Source organism: Equus caballus, chromosome 2 (genome assembly GCF_041296265.1).
Source record: "Equus caballus isolate H_3958 breed thoroughbred chromosome 2, TB-T2T, whole genome shotgun sequence".
Taxonomy (NCBI): domain Eukaryota; kingdom Metazoa; phylum Chordata; class Mammalia; order Perissodactyla; family Equidae; genus Equus; species Equus caballus.
In genome coordinates this window covers 20,631,183-20,651,749 of record NC_091685.1, presented here as the reverse complement: position 1 = coordinate 20,651,749, position 20,567 = coordinate 20,631,183, and the positions used below count along the sequence as shown (strand labels likewise).

General features: G+C 56.5%; 1 protein-coding gene across 4 annotated transcripts in view; it reads right to left on the bottom strand.

The window, feature by feature from the left end:
- The window catches only part of GRIK3 (glutamate ionotropic receptor kainate type subunit 3), a 215,522-nt gene that overhangs the window by 46,195 nt on the left and 148,760 nt on the right, over window positions 1-20,567 (bottom strand). For 2 of the 4 annotated variants that reach the window (XM_023633274.2, XM_070249124.1), the window contains exons 6-9: window positions 12,039-12,212; window positions 11,245-11,388; window positions 5,309-5,416; window positions 1,874-1,987 (exon numbers count right to left, since the gene is read on the bottom strand). In XM_023633274.2, coding sequence (XP_023489042.1) covers window positions 1,874-1,987; window positions 5,309-5,416; window positions 11,245-11,388; window positions 12,039-12,212 — 540 coding nt within the window. Of the gene's footprint in view, window positions 1-185; window positions 1,303-1,873; window positions 1,988-5,308; window positions 5,417-11,244; window positions 11,389-12,038; window positions 12,213-20,567 lie in introns of those variants that run through there. The other 2 variants (XM_070249128.1, XM_070249129.1) reach the window with 2 other exon arrangements.

Here is a 20,567-nt window from a genome sequence, read left to right as displayed (position 1 = left end):
TATCACACTTTTATCCTTTTGCTTTCTGACATCTTGGCTTTACATTTTCTACCTTGTCTAGCCGGAGCTGTTAATTATTTATTTTAATTTTTCATCTTTCTTGATGGCTTTCCTTTTTATCTCATTCCTCACCTTCGTTTTTCTCTTTATTCTTCTCCTTTTAACCTTTTTATTTTGTTCTCTTTCAACTCTCTTTTTTTTAATCTTTTCTATCTTTATCACATCAACACTCTTTTAAATGCTCCTGTCTTCCCTTGAACTACTTTGCTGTTTTTATTTGTTTCTTTTTAATCTTTTAGTTTTTTTTTTTTTACCATTTAGTCCTTGTTGCAGATGAGAACTTTGACTTACTGGTTTTAGCAGCCTGATTTTTTTTTAAGCTAACAACAAGTCGATCAACAAAGGCAGGCAGGATGTATGGTTGTCAGGAAGGTGCCAATGGGGGTCTTGCCCCCCAGATGGGGATGCAAGTGCTTCCCCTGCCCTCTCGTTCTGGCTCCTTCAGCAGTGGGACTAGAACCACCATCAGGTCTCCATCGCTTTTACGGGATCCTCTCAACAGTCACGGCCCTGCGGGCTGAGGACGAGATTCACAGGCTATAACTGCTCCCTAGAGGCCGGTGATGCCCCTGCTGTCTGCTGCTCACTGGGATTCCTGGAAGAATGGGGTTTAACTGTTACACCCCTTCCTGTCCCATGGTGTCCACCACCCAGCCACGGAGCACGTAGCTGGTGAATAGCACTAAAGGGAGGACCTAGGACCGTCGAGTGGGGCCTGGCCGAGCTGCCTCTGGTGGAGAGGCAGGTGGGGCAAGCCTTGTGCCAGCGCCATGGAAGGGCCCAGCGTGGGGTGGCCAGCCCCGCTCCCAGGTTCCATCCGTGGCAGCCTTACTTTATCCAAGGCTCTAAGTTGGGTTGAGCTCCCTTTTTTTGTAGAGAATGACCTCAGCCTGTGGTCCTGACAAACGTATTTGCTTTACTATAAGGAGAAGCTGACCGGAGCGAGAATTGTCCTCAAAGGGTCTTTGGTGAGAATCCACCAGGCTGCGACAGGGCTGCCTCCCCCAAACGTGGTCCAGCTTGAGCCCCCAAGAGCACTGCTGCATCTCCAGAGGGTGGGTTCTGAGCCTCCGGATGCCCTGGAGGCCCCCGGGAGTGGGCTCCGCTCCGGTCAGTCACAGGAAGCCAAAACCCTGGGTGTGTCGTCCTGCCCGCCCTGAGCTCTGAGGTGCAGAGAGCCTGGGAGCCCCGAGAGCCACTCCTTGCGCTGGAATGATCAGAAGAAGGAGGCGCTCTACACCCCTGGGGAATGGAGAGAGGGGGACAGGGAGAGTGGCCAAGGCCGAGAGACACCATAGAGAGTGGGTACGTGTGTGGGCTCCCAGCACCCGCTGGGCTCTCTGGGTGTGGCCACAGCACTCGCCACAGCTGGGGGGGACAGTGGGAGGGCCTTTTCCCCAGGAACTGAGGTGGCAGAGGTGGACCCTGAGTCCTGCAGAGGGCATGACAACCCTCTTTCCTTCCACCCCGTCATGGTTCCTATTCAGGCCTCAGGGACTTGGGGTGGGTGAGGGTGAGATGCAAACACACGGGTCACTGCAGAAGGGCTGGCCGAGCAGGAAGAGACTGCTCAGTCACCCCCTGGGGTCTTTGGCCTGTGGCCATGAGCAGAGTTACTCTCTGAGGGCCTTCTGAGGGACCCTAAATGTGTCCACCTTTCTGAAGCTCCACCTCCGCCGTCTTCCAGCCTCCCAGCAGCCTCATAGAGATGTCCAGTCTATAGTCGCTGGGGCGATGGAGGGGTCTTTCTGACCCTGACGGCCAGCCCACCCCCAGGTCAGACAGCCCCTCCCGCAGGGCTGCAGGCTCTTACCAGCACTGTGGTGACGATGAGCGACCTGTTCGTCAGAGAGTCGGTGACGTTAGGGCCCCGGCCTTTGGCGACTTCCGTGATGTTGAGTCCCTCAGAGGGACTCCACACTCCAACCTGGATGGACAGACAGACAGAGAACAGGAGGCTAAGTCCCCAGTCTCTCCATCCTTTCTCCACACACCATCAAGCCCATCGTCTCGTTCATTCTTCATGAGCATCATCATTGTCGCTAATATGTTTTGAGCTAAGCTTTCTGACAACCCTGCTGCCACCCTCCTTCTCAAAGGAGGCCCCCAAGGTGTTGAGTCTTCTGAATTCTGCCACCTCCCCCTTGCTGGCAAACCCATCACAGCTGGAAGGGAAAATGCAGAGGGAGAAAGTGAAGGTAAAGACAGCCTCAGGGAGCTCAGCCGGGCGCCAGCGTGGGAAGGAGCAGATGCCATGATCAGGGGTCCTGGGTCAGGGCCAGGTCCTACGCCAGGACAGAGTCACTCTGAGCCTGGCTGGGCCTTCCGCCTCCTGGAGAAGACCCTGGACACCCAGCTGTTCACTCACTAGGTCTCACCCCCAGTGCCAGCTCCAGGCCCGGACGCCCTCCAAAGCTTAGGACAGGGCCTGGAGCAAGGGAGATGTTCACCAAGCATTTGTGGAAGGAGAGAGTAAACAGACAATGTGTCACATGCAGGAAGGCAGGCTGGGCAGGAGGCTGGCCTTTGCAGCTGTTTGGGGGCGGGGGGCTAGGGGATGGAACAGAGTGGATGACCCTCACTGGAGGCTTGGGATGCCCCTGGATTTGAAGGCAGTTTGCTTTGTGGTTTTACTTCTAAACTTGGCAGGTACCCCGGCTACAGCAGCATAATCTCTGTCCCCACAGCGCCCTTGTTGATTTCCGGCCTGAGGCTGGAGGGAGGCAGGGGAAGATCAAGGTTACAAATTGTGCTAAAGCCCTGGGCCTCTCGAAGGTCCTTTTGGACCCAGCTCTGCCCGCACCTCAGCTCCTCTCTCCCGAGGAAGGCTCGGCACGCCCACTCTGTCCTTGGCCCAGTTCACGGGGGCACTCAGGAAACCTAATCAATTAAACAGAGAGGCCGTATGCAAACAGCCCATTAAGAGAGCTGTGCGAAGCAGATAGCAGAGAGACGTGTAATTACGCTCCGGTAATTCTGCCCTAATCCTCCCAAAGCCACCGGCTGGAGCTGGCTGGATCAGCTATGACCTGGCTTAGCAAACAGAAGTGATGATATGAGAGGCCGAGCGCCTGTGTCTGGGGCTCACACTCTCTCCAGGCAGCATCTCTGTCAACGCAGACCCTCCAGAGCAGAGAGGAGAGGAGACAAGCAGACAGCATCAATGAGGCTCTGCTTTCAAGTGGGCCGAGCTCTGCAGGAGGGTCCCCAGCAGCATGCCTGGGTGCAGGAGGTGCTCCCCGAACCTCTGTCTGGAGGCCAAATGAACAGCGGGAAGCCTTGCCCCAGCAAGCATCTATTGAGTTCCGACGGCATGCCCTCCTAGACACCAGGCACCATGGGGACGTGAGAACAGTTAGGACTGAGGGGGACTGGGCCTGCAGAGGCTCTGCCCACAGTCTGGGAGGAGCCTCTGTGGGTGTCTCTGCAGGTCAGCCTCTGTCCAGGCACAGGAGACGGAGCTTTTCTTGAGTATTAGCTATGGTCAATTTGTACGAGTTGCCGGGAGGGCTGTTGGGAGAAGGATGCTGTGGGTGGGCTCAGGTGGCAAGAGTACTCTGAAGATCAGTTACTGATGCCTGCCATGGGCATGGGAGTGGGAAGCGGTGGCATGAGTGCCATTTCATTGCCATCCTTAGAATTTTAGGCTATCCCCAGAGATGGACAGCTGAGAGAGCAAAAATGAGACTACTTGAATGAAAGCTATTCCAGTAGTTCTGCCGGAGGAGGAAGGAGTGCCCCAGCCCTGCGGGCGTTCAAATAGAAGCAGGAAGACTGTTTGATGAGAACTCAGATAGTCTGTACAGGGTCCCACCAACCGGCCCCGAAGATCTCAGGAACAGAGGCCACAGCACCTGTCCTGAAGGGAAGGTGCGGCATGAACGAGTCGCAGAGGAACGGTGAGATTTCCCCAGCCGCCTCTCCCCACACATGGGCCCCACGAGTCTGTGGGAAACTCAGGAGTGAACGGAGGAAGCTTGGCCACAAGGTGCAACCTGGGCAGAGCCAGGTCCATGCCTGAGGGAACGAACCAGGGAGACAGAGGCCGCTCCTGCCACCAGGGCGATTGCGTGGGCAGAGGCCCTGAGGTGCAGGAGGGAGGGGGCGTGACTGGGCCATGGAGGGCAGTGGAGACGAGGCCTGGAGAGGCAAGTGAGGGCATTCCTTGGAGAGGCTTAAAGGCCAGGGCGAGGCGGCTGAAGTTAATGACCTGGCACTGGGGAGCCACGGCAGGTTCAGAGCAGGGTAGAGCTCTGCTTTGGGAAGCTTCATCCGTGTACATGCTCAGGGTGGCTGGAGGGCTCAGGAGAGGAGAGGTGGGAGGCCAAGAGGGGGTGTTAACATAACCCAAGGAAGAGGCCTGAACCAGGGGGCTGGGGGAGGAGAGTAATCCAGGACTCCTGGAGGCCCATGGGCATCAGGGGCCCCTCCCCTTCCTGGCCTCTGCTCCCTGCATTTCACACACCCCACTCCCAGGGTTGGAGAGGCACCCTGGGGGCTCCCAGGGGCCAGCCTGCTGTGGGAGAGGGTGTGGCTGAGCCCCTGGCTCCCAGGTCCCAGGGGACACTGAGAAGTGGGGGCTAGTCTTAGATCTCTCTTCTCAGCCCAGCAGCCTGACTCTGACAGACTACGCTGAGGGTTCCAGGGGTGGTTACTGGCCTCATTACAAATATTTCTCTGGAAGCCAGATGGGAGGCCCCAGAAGCATAGAGGCCTTAGAAGCCTAGAGCGGGGAGTTCAGAAAGCATGCGCTTCAACCTCTCTCCAAGGGTAAGAGTCTCCAGCCTCCCAGACAAGCAATCGCTTTGTTCAAACTTTGCTTGAATGCCTCCAGTGACAAGGAGCTCACTACACCCCAGGCAGGTACCCGCTGGTTGTTAGAAAGTTTCTCTTACCCAAGGACACGTCTGTCCCTCTGCCCCATGACAGCCCTGTAGGGACTTAGAGACGGTCCGTCTGCCCCATGAGCCTTTCACTACTTTTCCCGGTGAAGCATCCCCGATGGCCGTTGCTGCAGGGTGACGGTTTGGGTGTCTGCTGTGGCCAGGCCACTGGTTCTGCACTCTCCATTCTGACCAGGGGTCCGCGTTCTCTGAAGGGCTAAGGCACGGGCCAGACTGGATCATGTCGAGCCCCAAGGGGGCAGCTGGACTGGGGGCATTGTAGGGAATTCCACAGCTGGGGTCCATCGTAGGGAATTTAGGGAGCCTGCCCCTCTGCCCGCCCTCCCGCTCTTGAGCCCACGCACCTTCTCCAGGCCATCCTCCTTCAGGCTGATGATGTCCAGATCGAAATCGGTCCGTAAGCCACTGGTTTTGTTGAAAACAATCCGTCCAGTTAATCCTTCCCATTGAGCCTGCCGGAGGAAAGAGGGCAGAGCGGCAATTCCTCGGGCTCATAAATCATCATTCGGTACAACCGTACAATGCTTCATTTTAATTACTCCTTGCACTGATACTGCTCCCCCAAGACCATGATTAATTAATAATCACCTCCATCATTGCTCGGGCTGTGGTGCGAGCCAGCGATTTCCATAAATTCTATTATGCTCTTTAGCCAGCTTTACACTTGCACCTTCTCATGTACAACATTGATCTTGGACGCGCTCAGATGAGCCCCCACGTCGAAGCCGTGAGAAGGGGGAGCCCACCCGGGTCAGGTCCCCCAAGAGGGGCAAGGCAGCAGGCGGGCAGAGCTGGGGCAGGCGAGACCCACTGAGGGCAGAAAGCCAAGGGGCCAAGCTGGCAGTGGCTATAAACCCAGACTCTTGGGGTAGCCCCCATAGAGCCAAGGATACACAGAGGGTCCCCCATCACCCCCAGCCCTAGCTCCGTGCACCTCATAGTTCAGAACTCTGGGGTCAGAATGCCGGTTCAACCATAGTTAGCTGTGCGACCTTGGGGATTTCATTTAACATTTCTGCCTCAGTTTTCTCATCTAGAAAATGGAACTAATAATAGTGCCCATCTTACCAAAATGCTATGAGAATGAAATGAGGTAAGTCTCATAAAATACTTAGAACAGTGCCTGGTACAACCTGAGCCCTGAATAAATAGGAGCTTTTGTTACTTTTTATTTTTTACTTTTGGTGAAGAAGATGGGCCCTGAGCTAACATCTGTGCCAATCTTCCTCTATTTTGTATGTGGGACGCTGCCACAGCATGGCTCGATGATCAGTGTGCAGGTCCGTGCCTGGGAGCTGAATCCTCGGACCCCAGGCTACCGAACTGGAGCAGGTGAACTCAACCACTATGCCACCGAGCCAGCCTCAGCTTTTGTTATTTTTTTATCGTCGTTAGCATCATGAACACAGAGAAAGAGGCAGGCAAAGAGTCAGAGAAGATTCATGACCCAAAGCGAGAAGAGCTTCATCTTCCAGGTCAGAGGTTGGCAGACTCCGCTGGCGGCTCAAACGGGCTGCTGCCTGATTTAGGAAATGGTCTCTTAGATCACAGCCGTGCCCAGGTGTGTTATGTTGTCTGGCTGCCTCTGCACCACATCTGGGGAGCTGAATGGTTGCAAAGGAGGGTAGTCTGGCCCGCCAAGCCCCAAATATTTCCTCTCTGGCCATTTACAGAAAAAGTTTGCCGACTCCCGTTCTAGGTAATCTCTCCTCCGAGGGTCTGGAGCATTAACTCTACTCGCCACCACTCACGTCCTGCAACCACCGCAGTGGCCTCAGGAGGCGGGCCAGCGAGGGTCATGGTCCCCATTTGACAGAGGAGGAAGGAGGCGCGGAGGGGGTCCCCAAGCTCTCAGAGAGAATGAGGCAGAGCCAAACTGCAGCTCGGGGTCCCAGGACCCCAGCCCTCAGGCTCTGGCTGCTTCCCTCCTCTCCTACCTCCTGGGAATCAGGAGGCAGCCGCCTCACAGGAAAACAGCCAAAAGCTGGGGCTCTCTGTGTCTGCGAGAGGAACAGACCCGCACGTCCCAGAGTCCTGGGGACCCTAGGATGGCTGGGGGCTCACAGCCCGACTGGACCAGAGTGGGTAGGGGAGGGCGCAGAGCGTGTGGGTCTGAGTGTCGGAGTCCATGCTTTGCCACGTTCGGTTTCTAATCCCACGGGGGCCGTGGTCCTTGCAGGTTCTGAAGAAGGCTCCTGGCCTCTCCCTTACTGAACGTCCGCAGCTCCATCCCTGCTTACATTCACAATGTGACCCACAAGTTCATGGATCCCCAGAGGCCTATCTGCAGATCCCAAACTAAGACCCCCAGGGATCTCCAAGCGCTTGGGCAGCTCAAGGGCCCTGTAGGTCTTCTGGATCAAGGCACTGGGGCAAATGGGTACGCTAGCTCAGGCCGAGGGGCAGCGCCTGGGAGGCTGGAAACAAAGGGAGGGAGAAGGTGGGCTTTTGCACAAGGGGTCTAACCTCTAGGCTTCAGGGAGGGGAAAACTACCTACTCCTCGGGGTCAAAAAAGGTATGTAAAAGCTTAGCCCAGGGCCTGGGATACACAATCCCCACTAAGTGGCGCACACTATGACTTCTCCTTTGTTGCTTCCCTCCCGGGAGCTTCCTTGGGTCAGGGCTGACCTTTGGCTGCAGGAGCAGGGCTGTCACGGGGGCCAAGGCCCAAAGCCTCAGTAGAAACCCTGTCACAGCGGGCTCCTCTTCCCTGCGTGGGCTCATGTAGGTGTCATCGCGATCCTGCCAGCTGGTGTCATCACTGCCCCCGTTTTGCAGTCATGGACTCTGAGGCCCAAAGAGGGGTTGAGCCACGAGGGTCCAAGTAAGGGTGGCGCAGGACAGAGTCCTCTCTGCAGGAGCAGAGCTGAAGAGCTTGGGGTCACGGTACCCAAGTGGAGTGGGGAGATTCATGGAGCCCGAGGAGCTGGAGGTGGGGTTTGGGGATGGAGAGAAAAAGATGCGTCAGAGAAGGTGAAGACCGCTGTTTAGGACTTCACAGGGCGGCTCAGCTCCCCTGAGGCTGGCTCTCCAGTTCCTTTGCCTTCCCCTCCTCTGCGGCCCCCACACCCTCGGCTGTCTCCCGGCCCCCAGGGGAAATCACAGCTCGTGCCTTCAGACCTGCGCTCTGAGGCGAGGCTTTCTCCTCGTCAGCTACAGAGGAATTAAATGCCAGCAGGTGCGCGGCCTGTCTGTGGGCGGGTGGGCCGGGGCAGGGCCAGGGCAGGGAGCTGCCGGCAGCTCCTCCTCGTGACATTTTCCGGCCGCCCGCCCCTTCCAGCCGCTGCTGAGGACTCGCTAAATGAAAGATGCTTCACACGCTCTGAACTCCGGCCTGGTATTTTCCGGCTCCTCTCAGAAATGCCAAGTCTTTAAAATGATTTACTGTCACACAGTCAAGAGGGGGAGATGGGCAACTCGGAAACGGTTCGAGGGAGTCTGTGTGCCGGGCTCGGGCGGGGCACGTGGGTCCTGGTGGCGGCCAGCTGCGGGTCTGTGGGCAAGCCATGTGGCTGCTCTGGGCCTCGGTCTCCAGGCCCTAAAATGGAGGGAAGATGAAGGTGTTTCGGAAAGGTCTCTAAAGAAGTGTGAGCGGTGAGGGCCATTCACTGGGCCAGGGGCCTGGAAACAGGAGGGCCGGGTACACCAACACGCGTCGGTCAGGCCTGGGAGGGAGAAGGGGGCTCCCCCCCATTTTTTTTAACGTATACTTTTTACTGAGGAAGAGTGGCCCTGAGCTAACATCTCTTGCCAATCTTCCTCTTTTTTCTTTTCTCCCCAAAGCCCCAGTACCTAGCTGTGTATCCTAGCTGTAAGTCCCATCTTCTATGTGGGATGCCACCACAGCATGGCTTGATGAGCAGTGTGTAGGTCTGTGCCCAGGATCCGAACCGGTGGACCTTGGGCCACAGAAGTGGAGCACGTGAACCTAACCACAATGCCACCGGGCTGGCCCCAAGGGGCTCCTCTTTCTATGGCGTGGGCAGTGATGAATCTGTTCCCCTCAGGGCTTCATGGCCGAGCCTCAAGCATTCCACGGGGTGAGGGGTGAAGGGGGTGGCGGTCCCTGAAGCTATGTGGTCTGGAGATCCTCTTTAGCTGGAAACCCACCACGGAGCAAGAAGCCATGGTGATGACAGTTATGAGGATAGAAATAACAGTAAGTGATAGCAGCCAATCTGTTCAGCTCCTGCTCTGGGCCAGGCGCTGTCCTCGGGGCTTCACACATATCATCACACACTTATCCCTATGACCCCAGCATTATCTCCATTGTACAGAGGAGGACCTGAGGCACAGAGAGGTTCAGCAGCTTGCCTAAGGTCACACAGCTAAAAAGTGAGTGAGCTTCAAAGCCACTTTTTTCTGGCTCCTAAGGGTCCCAGGGTTGTGGCCTGGGTCACCGAGACCCTCCCACTGGCCTCTGGCTACAAAGTTGGAGGCTTGCCAAGGAAGGAGGCTAGGAGTCAGGCCTCAGAGCTCCCTGAGAATCAGCTGATGATCGCCCAGGCCAGCCAGGCCTTGCTCAGGGCATCGAACAAACAGACTTCCGCTGCGGTTTCGGGACGTTGGATGAGAAGGGACCATCATGGTTCTCTTACACCCAAACATCTGATCCTGCAGTCCCTTCTGGGGGCGAGGGGGCTGGTGCCAGGGACTTCACTGCTCCCTCACAAGGACGATGAGACAGTTTGCCAGGTGAGAAACTGACGCGCAGAGATGTCCAGGAACTTGTCTAAAGCCACACAGCCGGGAAGAGGGAGAGACAACCTCTGAAGGCATGTGTGTCAAACCCTAAAGCTCATGTCCCACCCATATTCCTTTTAGTGTCGTTCCGAAACGCAGGGGGAGGTGGCGCTGGCCTCATCCTGAGCAGCACGGTGAACTCGGGACCTCCCGGAAGGCTGCTGGTCCGCGGAGCATGTGCTGGCGGTTTCTCTGTTGTCTGCCCTCCCAGCTCTGCCTCCCTCGGTGTGTGGGGCTGCGCTCATTAACGTGATGACCTGCTGGAGGCCTGCTGCCCTCCCCGGGCCGGCAGCTCTGTAGCGAGGGCTCATCTGTTTCAGCCCCACTGGATCCCTAGTGCCAGCTCAGTGCCTGGCACCCAGCAGGCGCCCACAAATATGCTGGATACACGAGTGAACCCCCGAGGCAGGCGGCTTCACGGTGCTGCTGCCGAGAGAGATGGTCTGGGCAGAACCCTCCCAGAGGGCTTCCCCCAGCTGCACGCCATGTTGCCCTAGACAGGGCCACTCCCTCAGATCCAGGATGACCCTGCCCAGGTCTCGACCCCCCGAGCCGCCCTTGTCTACCATTGACTGGGGTTTGACGCTGCCTGGGCCCTGGGCGAGGTGCTCGGCACATGGATTTCCATTCTGTCTTCCCTTCACCCCTTTGAGGCAGGTGCTCTTGCTACGTCCATTTTACAGATGAGGAAACTGAGGATCGAAGAGCTTGTCATCTCACCCAGAGTCACACAGCCAGGGGTGATGGAGCCAGGATGCAGGCCCGGGCCTCAGCTTCCCCCATCTGTACAACGGAAACAATCAACCGCTGTCCCCAGCTTACAAGGACCACGGTGATGGGGAGTCCTTGACACTGAAAGTCGACCCTGGCTGTTTCCATGGCCATCTTCTCGGCAGCAGGACGGCTTTCATGCTCTCTGCTTCCTCTGAATCAGCTCCTGGGTGGGACGTCTCCACAGCTGCCATGGCGCCAGGAGAGCCGGGTCCCAGGAGGGACCCCGGCCGAGAAGGTGGCCGATGGGCCCATAACGTGAAGGGGAGTTTGTGGGGCTGATTATTATTGACGGAGCCTCCTCTGTCCCCTGCACGGCACTAGGCACTTTCCACGTGCTGTCATTTCATCTTCACAGCCTCCCTGAGAGGTGGGCATGCGTGGATCCCTTTTTACAGATGGGGCAATCAAGGCTCAGCAAGCTTCTCTAGCTTGCCTGAGGTCACACAGCTGGGGACAAAGACCCTCATCTGTTGTCCTTTAAAGCCCATGCTCATCCTGCTGGCAATGCTGGCCCTGCACTGAGCACCTGATGCACCAGGAACTTAGCCCCTCAAGCACCCTGTAAGACTGGTCCTGCTGAGCCCATTTTCAGCCAGGGAAACTGAGGCTCAGAGAAGGGAGGCAACTTGCCCAGCTCATGTGGATTGGAAACCGATTCTGTCTGACCCCCAAACCTCGGCCTTTGACCTCTCTGCAGCTCTGCAGCACCAGCGGTCCCTGGGAAGATGGCCCCGGTGGGGGACGGGGTCGGGGGGCACTCACCTCCTTGATGAAGTTCATGAAGCGGCCGCCGAAGCGCCAGGCCTTGTGGCGGTGGCACTGCAGGGAGTTCACGGTCATCTGGGGCGCCCGCTGGTAGCACACGGACACGATGTGGACGGCGTCGTACAGCAGGGCCGCGTCGGTCTGGAGGGGAGGCCCAGGGCCTGCCTGAGAGGGGCCCCTGAACCCCGAAAGTCCTCGGCCCACCCTGCCCGGTCCTCAGTCCCCTCCCCCGCCATAGGCACTGGGTCGTGGTGAGGCAAAGGCCCTGAGACCCCAGACGTGACCCCGTCTCGGCCCCCAGGTGGGGCCAGGCTTGTGTTGACTCTGCTGCTTTGCAGACACTCACTCCCGCCCTGCAGCTCAGACCTTCTCCTGCCAGTCTCTCCACCCCATCCCATTGTCCCTGCTGCTGCCTAGGCCCCGCCCACACCTTCTCCTTTCCTGCTTCCCCAGCCTTCTGCCGGTCACAGCCGAAAGTCCTTGTGCCCCAGACCCACTGGTCCTTCTCCCCGCTCTCTGTAACCATCCGTTTATATGCCTGTACCCCCACCCTTGGGGTGAGACTGCATCTGGTTCCTTCGTGTCCCTGGCTCCTAGCCCAATGTCTGGCTGACATACGGCAGGTCTTAAGAAGGGAAGTCATGGGAGGGAAGAAAGAAATTGGGAGGAAGGAAGAAAGAAGGAAGGTAAGGAGGGAAGGAAGGAATGAAGAGAGGGCGAGAGGGAGGAGAGAAGAAAAGGAGGGAAGGGAGGGAGGAGAGGAACCCAGTTTGGCCCACCGGCCGCCATACCATCATCACTCCGTCCAACAGGCCAGACTCTGCGCGGGGAGCCGCCTGCAGCCGCTCCATGGACCACTTCTCCACGATGGCCGAGACGTGGGGGCTGTCCACGTTGAGGATCCGGAACCCCGTCAGGTTCACCCCTGAGTAGCGGTAGGGCTCCAGGTCTAATGCGTAAAGATCCTTGACAGGGAGAGGGTCGTGTAAATACAGTGGCGGCCCTGCCGTGAGCTCCAGCCCGCACCTCCCACGGCCCCCGAGCCCGGGGCTGCAGCGCCCTGTGGGAAGTGAGCCTCAGCGGGACGGAGCACCCACGGGAGCACTGGACTTGGAGTCCACTTGGAGCACCCTCCGCCTGGTGGCTGGCCCCGCGTCCTCACGGCCGGACCTCGGGCAAGTCGTTTAGCCTGTTTCTTCATCTACAAAATGGGGATCATGCCGCCTCTGTGGGACCTGGTGAAGCAGTTCAGCCTGGGACATCGAAGGAGCTTGATAATCGTCATAATGGTCATTTCCTCGAATGGGGGAGGAAATGGCGCTGGGTCTGGGCATCTCCAAGTTACCCAAACGGAGGGAGACAGAGGGAGTATTTTATTTCCTCAAAGAGAGCATTTTAAAACAGTCTTTTCGGCCTGGGACTCAAGGAGCACTACTGCCCTCTTCTCTCCCCTCGTCCCCCACGTCACAAGCCAGCCTCCTCACCCTCTGCTCCTAGGAGCAGCTGAGCAGCCGTCAGCCTGCCCGTCCACGGCCGGGTCATGTCCAGTCTGGTGCAATGGGCAGGCCCCAGCCTGAGGGCCAGGAAAACAGGTCTTCATGCATAGGGCAGTCCAGGCTTAGCCCTTTCCTGCAGCTCCAGCTCCGGGCAAGGTGGGCCGGTGAGGGAAGGAGGCCAAGGGGCAGGGGTGGGGGACACAGAAGGAGAAGCCAGGTGCTGAGCGGAGAAGAGATGGTGGGTGGCAGCACGAGGAGCAGAGCGGAGATCCGTCCTGTTAAGAAAACCTACCCCAACTTGGAAATAAGGCAGAAGGAGAGCAGCACGTCCTTTCAATGTCACATGGAAACCCGGTTCACCAGGCCTGCCCAGGATTGTGAAATTCCGGGAGAACGCGCCTGGGTCTGACTTCAGTGTCTGCTACGGGTTAAAGGCCCAGACTCAGGGTTCACTAGTAGATTTTTACCCGTAGAAGAGATAATCCCCAAGGTTGTGGTTTTATTGCCCTGTAGGACATTAATCCATTTTGTATCTAACCTAGCGGTCTTATTCTGTACTTTTTTCCCCAAAATAAATACTCAATCCCTCAAAAACTCTTTGAGCCGGCATTGACATCCTACTGGCTCCCTTATAAAGGAGTTGAGTCCATCTTGGACACATGTTCATTCTATATTTGCATAAGCCATGTTTTTTATGTTTTGAAAAAACATATTATAGTGACGTAGATTAGCCTCATCCCACTAGTGGGGAAACTGAGTCTTAAGGTCATTGTCTGAGCTCCTCATCTGCTGTGTATTCTTCTCCACATTCTCCCCTCACCAAGCTGCCTTCCACCCTGCTCCCCCGTCCGTCTCTTTCCTGGGTCCCTAGATTCAGTCACTCCATCCCGTGCTGGGAGAGAAGGTCTGTGGACACTGTGCTTGTCTCTCTATGGCTGCAGCCATCAGGAGGGACATCCATCCCCATCACAGTCCCAGCTTGGTTAAATGGATGCTGGCTCATGCAGCGCACAGAGCAGCTATTTCACACGGCGCTGGCTTCCTCTGCTCTCTGAGATGTTCCCAGTTCATGTCAAAAGCCTCCTTTTCCTCCTGCACCCCCAAAATGGCCTCCTTCTGGAATGCACTGTTTCCTCTTGGAAGGTTTAGGGAGTAGGGGAGAGGCTTGACGCAGACTGGAGCCCAGGTAGGAAAGCTTAGTCCCAGCCCTGACCCCCGAAATCCGGCCCTGATTCTACGCCAGGATTTGAGACGGGGAAGGGGCTGGGTGGGAGCAGAAAGCAGGGTCTTCAGTAGATGGCGGGGTCCCCACTGAGATGGCCAGAGGATGTCTATATGGCCCCCGTCTCAGGGGCAGTGGGGGTGGGCGCTTTGCTCAGCCCCACGTGTGGAGTATATTGTCTATGAAGCAGGTACGTAATGGTGCTCTCTTTTTACAGATGAGGGAACAGGGTCAAGAGGGTGAGATCACCTTGCCTAAGGTCGTAAAGCTCATGAGAGGCAGAGCTGAATTTGTCCCCAGGTCTGTGTGGATGGTGGCTGGAGCTGGCTCGCATTGACTTGTGAGAGCTCATCGTTAGCAGTTCCTGCTGACTCTGTTGTCCGTAATGTCACCTTGGCAGCTTGACTCTGGCCACGGTGGGAGGATTTACACCACGGAAATGGGTAAGCACCACACATCCGGGGTTTTTCCCTCCTTTTGGAGAGCTGGTTGTACACCATCATCTGTCTTGTTCAGAAGCCCCTGTGCTCTGTATCTCATTGGTTGTCAAACACAAGATATGCATTGGAATTGTCTTTGGAGCTTTTTTGGAAAGTATAGACCACAGAGAGTCTGGGGTGGGGCCTGGTGAAGCTGTCTTGAGAAGCCAGTAATCTGAGCTATTATTCCTGATGGGGAAACACACAGAGCGGGGTCTGGGCTTAGACCGGTGTACCTGTGGAATCAGAGAGGAGCAGAAAGGGGGCAGGACGCACCCAGAGAGAGGCCTCTCTTCCGACGGCTCCTCCCTGAGTACAGCGCATGGAGGCAGCTGCAGGCAATGGCAAGGAGCATAGACCATGAGGCCAGGCCATCTGGGTTCAAGTGTCACCCACTCCCCTTACCGTAGTTGCCTCATCTGCAAAATGGGGCTGAATAACACCTACCACATAGGGTGTTATGAGGAAGAAATGAGTTAAGAGACGTACTTAGAACATGTCTGGTGCATGTGGACATTCTGTAAGAGTTTGATCAGTATTCATATTCTGCCTTCTCTGGTAGCAGGGGTGACAGCCATGGGATACAGCCCCAGGGGCATGACTGGGTTATGGGAGGAGAGGAGCAGACAGGAGCTGGGTCCTTCCTGCCTCGCCCCTCTTGGCCATAGAAAAACAATCACGATGAGCTCCCATTTACCGTGCGCCTGTAAACCCCAGAACAGCAGCCCCTGTTCTCAGTGCCTTATGTGTGTGAACTCAATTCACATTTCCATCTTGCAGGGAGGGTGCTGTTATCCCCCATTTTAGAGGAAGGAACAAGTCACAGAGAGATTAGGGTTTTGCTCAAAGTTTCACAGCTGGGGAGTAATGGCTCAGACCCCCTGCCCTAGGCTGATCATGCTCCCCCAGCCCCCAGTCACGCCCCCCAGACATCACCATCGCCCTCCACGCAGCATGCAGAGGGGTCTTTCTGAATGGTAAATGCAGCCTTCTCACCTCCTGCTTAACACAGTTCAGAGGTTCCTTATCGCCTTCTCAGAGGAAAGCGCAAATTCCTTAGTGGAGTTTACAGAGCTCTCCACCCCTCCGGGCTCACCCTCCTTCCAAGCCCCTCCCATTTTTCACCCCAGAAACACCAAACTACTTTTGTCCCCCTTTCCCATTCCTTGCTGGCCCCTGGCCCTGTCACACATCTTCTCACCCTGGACCAGCACCTTTGTGCGAGTTCTAACCCGGGCTGGAATGCTGTCTTCTTGGCCCTTCTTGGGTGGGCTATTTTCTGAGATTCAGCTCAAGTGTCACCTCTTCCCAGAAGCCTCCCCTGACTACTCTTCCACACATGCACGACAGGGTGGGTCAGGGTCGCTTCTGCTCTTCTCCTGGGACCTCTGGGACATCACCCCACTGGTAACAACGGTCTATGTCTGCATCTGGCTCCTCTAGGAGCCCCTGAGCCACAAACTCCTGTCACCCCAAGTGGAAAGAAGGGTCAGCCAGCTGAGCAGCTCTCTGGGACACCGAAACATTACTGGGAAGAGTCTGAGATGGAGAGACTAGTATTTCATGGCCTCCTCTCAGGGGGAGCTCTCCATGGGGCTGGTTTGGTAAATGGCCCAGGGTGGAGGATGAGGCCCTCAAGGGGACTGCTGCAGGAACCAGAGATCTTACCACTTCTGAAGGAGGTGAGTCTGGGGAGATGGAGGGAGTCTTTTGTTTTGCAAAGTGGTACACGCAAGTTGGGGCCAGAGCAGGACTGCTGGGGCCAAGGGAGAGAAGCTGAGCTCTGCCCCCAGGGGGCGCCCTCCTCACCTGCACCTGCATAAGACTCAGCCTCTTCTCCAAATTGGTGTTGACCTAATACCTAGGGCTTGCAAGATGCCAAAGCATTAGGCTGCCTAGGGCCTCCGTGACTCGGTTTACCCTCCTGTAGGACCAGAGGTCAACCAGACTCAGTGAGAAGAGTGACACCCCTGGTGTCAGTGGGGTTGGGTGCTGGTACCCAAGCCCTTCCAGTCTCCTGATGCAGCATGTGGTCTGTTGACACTTACACAGTGGCTGTAGCCAATCACAGCCTGGGAGGTGGCAGGATGGGGTGACCGTGCCGAGCTCCCTTCCTCTCTACTGCCTCAAGCCTGGGCTCAGCTGCAAAGCGTTATAGGGCTTGTGGCCCCGAGTGCGCCATCCCTGGGAAAGGAGGGCGGCAACAACAGGGAGCTAGTAAAAAGTCCTCTTTGTCCAGCTCTGATTTGTTTATCCCACTGCCCTGGGCTGAGACCCCAAGTGCTGTACACGGTGAACTGTGTGCAACCTTGCCGCTTGGCAAAAAGTTGCTGTTCTCGATGCCAAATGTTGACACACTGAATTCAGTATCGGCGAGGGACCTTTTAGAAACATTCAGCATAACATAATAGACTAATTCATTAGCACCCCATGGGTCTGACTGGGTAGAAGCTGAAGCTCGGAAAACATCGCCTTAAGGAATGACAGATGAAAATATCTTTCCCATGATATAACTGTTACTGCCGGGAAGTGGCATTAATTGTGATTGCTTATCTATTAATTTATTATAATTCCTTTTTCACCTCCAGGCTTTTACGTACACATGACATGTACGGGGCCCAGCTGGGGCTGATTAACGCGGGGTTATCTGGGAATGGCTCAAAGCTGGCTGCAACCGATAATGGCAGCTGGAGTAATTAAAATGTCTTCTGCGTGGGAGAAGCAAGTTGGGAGAGTTTTTTAGAGGTGAAGAGTTGGCAATGTGGGTTTCCTAAAGGGAAGGAGAGAAATGCTGAATGCCACTGCCCTCCCAAATACAGCCAGAACTGACCAATGGGCAGAGAGAGGCAGAATCACGAGGTAGAGGCCTTAGCCAATCCTCCTGGAAGGGGGATCCTGGAGATGGAGCTGGAAGCAGGACTGGGGCTGAGGGCGAGGACCCGGGGGACACAGCGGATGTCCTGGCATGTGGGGAGCTTCTGGAAAATACTGTGGTAGCCCCCACACACATACACACACTCCCCTGCAGAACTGTGCATAGTCCAGGCCTGTGCCTCCCTGCAAGGATGCGCTCTCCCTGACTCTCAGAGGGGCTTGGGGAGGAAGGGCAATAGGTTGGAAGAGCCATGGGCAGGACCAGAAGTCAGGAGCCAAGGTCTCCATCACTGATGTGCTGTGAGACTCTGGGAGGGTCATTCAACCTCTCTGGTCCCAGGTTTCCCTGTCAATCAACAGTGAGTGCAAACACTGCCCTGTGAAGAGGAAAACCAGTGAGGTGGAGAAAGGTCTTTCGAACCTGTGGAGTGTGGGCCCAGCTGGGATTTGTGCAGGCTCCGATCTCCCCATTAGTGTCAATCACCACGCCTGGACCACCATGGCCTGTGCAATTGGAGCCGGCCACAGGAAGCCAGGCACCACTTCATGCAGGCCGTCAGCGTGACAGGAGTGAGCAGAGGTGTCGGAGCCAGACAGCTCCCAGCCAGCAAAAATCCCTGTGCTGCCACTTTCTTGCCGAGTGAGCTCTCGGAGCCTCAGTTTCTCCTTTTCCGTAAAACTGGGAGAGTCATAGCTCCTTTGGAGAGTTGTTCTGAGGTTTGGATGAGATGGGGAATGCCGAGTACAGAGAAAACATAGGCAGGAGTCCCTTAATTAGCCGATTTAACCCCCACATAGTTCTAAATGCCAAGCCCTTTTCTAAGCGCTTTACTGACGTCGACACATTTGATGCTCCGCGTAACAACCCTGTGACTACTATCACTGCGGCCATGTTATAGAAAGGGAAATGAGGCACAGAGAGGCGGGCAACCTGCCCCAGAAGTGGAAGAACCTCAATTCTAACTTGGGCACAGGGACGCCAGAGTCCGTGCTCTCAACTGTTGCGATGATGAGGATGTTGATAACTTCACTGACAACTTTCTCCTTGGTATCGTAGTCATTCGTTCGTTCATTCATTCAGGCATCAATTTGCACCCACCGTGTGCCAGGCGCTCTCTGGGCCCTGGAGACAGAGAGGTGAGCCGGGCACTGGATCCTCATGCACACGAAGGCAGCCTGCCTGCCGGGGGCTTTGTGTTAGATACGACTCTGAACACCCCCTCCCACCTGAGTGTCTATTCAGCCCCTGGGACCTTGGGAGGCTTTGCACGTGGCTGCTGGAGGAGTGAGTAAATGAACAATCAGATTAGGAAATGAAGAAGTAAGAGGGTGGACACTGTCTGGGGCTAGCGGAATGCCCCCGGGTGCTAGGATCCCGCCCTGCGCCTCCCTTCAAGACCTCCGACCTTGACTCCAGGTGGGCAGTGGCATTAATGTGGAGGGCACTGGGGTCACTAGGGGTCACCTTGTCCAGAGTCTTGTCTGGAAGGTGGGGCCAGGCCGCAGGGCTGAGTGTCCAAAGCTTCAGGCCCTGAGTTCCCTGAGGGGACACCCCCTCTGGCCTTGGAATGGGGCATGAGCCTGGTGGAGAAGCTTGTCACTGAATACTTGGAGCTAGGATTGGGAACAAGGCCCAGAGAGGGCTTAACCACAAGCCCCGTGTAGACAGAGTGGGCAAGGGTCAATACTCAGGGTGGCAGAATGAGATGTAGGCAGTTAGTTCCTCCCGTTTCTGAAGGAGCCTCCCAAGGCCCCAGGTCCTTCTGCTTGGTGGCCATGTCTGGATTCCACTGACCCACTGTACTCTGCCTCCCACCGCCAGACCTCAGTGGATTGGCCAAGGAGCAGTCACCTGTCCCAAGGGTGGTTTCACCAATCTGGTCGGTGACCCAGCCCCTACCCTGGGGACATTTGAAAATGTGAAGTGGCATTTATTTGTCACTAAGCCTGGAAATTAGTGAGCGGAGGAAGGGATGCTAAACATTCCATGAAGGGCAGAACATTCTGGAATGATGAACTGTCCAGCACCAAATGCCTATAGGGTGCCCTGTTGAGAAATACAGACTGGTGCTTGGCCAGTCAGCAGCCAGATCTGGGGAAGGTGGGTGAAAACTCAGAGAAAGAGTGACAGGAGGTGGCAGAGGCAGGATGGACCGTCAGTTGGGACGTGACGAGCCGGGGCAGCTGTGATGCGCTGAGGTTTCCAGGGAACAGAGGCTCTGAGGAAGAAGCAGAGGCCAGGAGGAGGGGGAGGCAGCAAGGGTACAGAGAGGAGGATGGAAGAGAATGGCTGAGTCCCAGTGCAGACGGTTGGGACCATCACCCTCGTGACATCCAGAGTCACTTTGGATCCAGAACCACCCCCCCATGTCCGCTCTGTGGCCTGGTGGTTCATTCTCGAACCCCTAATGACTTGAGGTTATTTGAGTGAGTTCTGCTCCTGAAAACCAAAAAGGCCAAATGAGGGATCACAAGTACTTGTTCCCATTTTATAGACAAGGAAACTGAGGCCCAGGGAGGTTAAGCAATCTGCCCGCGTGCACGGCTAAGAGGTGGCGGGGCCAGGACTCTCATCCCTGTCCGTGCGTCCGAGGCCTGCCCTCCTCTCGCTGTGCTGAGAGGCCCGTGGAGGCGGGTGGGCGCGGCTGCAGGTGGCCCACAGCGGGCCTGGGAGATCTGCCTCCTCGTGCAGTGGCCCCTTGTCCCTCCCCTGCACTTCGCTCTCCTGGACTCCAGGACTTTGTCACAGCAACTCAGAGCAGCAAGGACTCAGGGAGGTGGGCCAGCAGGATGGAAGCGTGAGAACGTGCTGAGCTCCTGACCCAGGGCTCGCTGGGAGCCCCGGGGCCCAGAAGCTGGTCACAGGCCCTGAGGAGCCCAGGGTGGGATGGGATGGACTGCCATCCGGGGACAGGGCCTTGGGCCCCTCGAATGGGCCCCACCCCACCTCCCCAGCCTTGCTCTTCTGCCCTGCTCCCAGCTCCAAACAGAGGAGGAATATCGGGCATCTGGCGGCCTCATCCTCCAGCCTCCAATGACTTTCCAGGATACAGGGTGGCAGGGAGAAGCCAGCTTGGGTAGGCAGAAATCCAGAAGTGACATAGGGACAGAAGGTGCCTCGTCTCAGTCACCAGCTTCCAGGACCCCTTTCTCCCAACCAGGCTCCTGCCAGTCCCCAGGTCTGAGCTCTGGATCAGGAGAATGTGCAGGGTGGCCCCGGAGCTGCCACTGGCACAGGGCGCCGTGGGT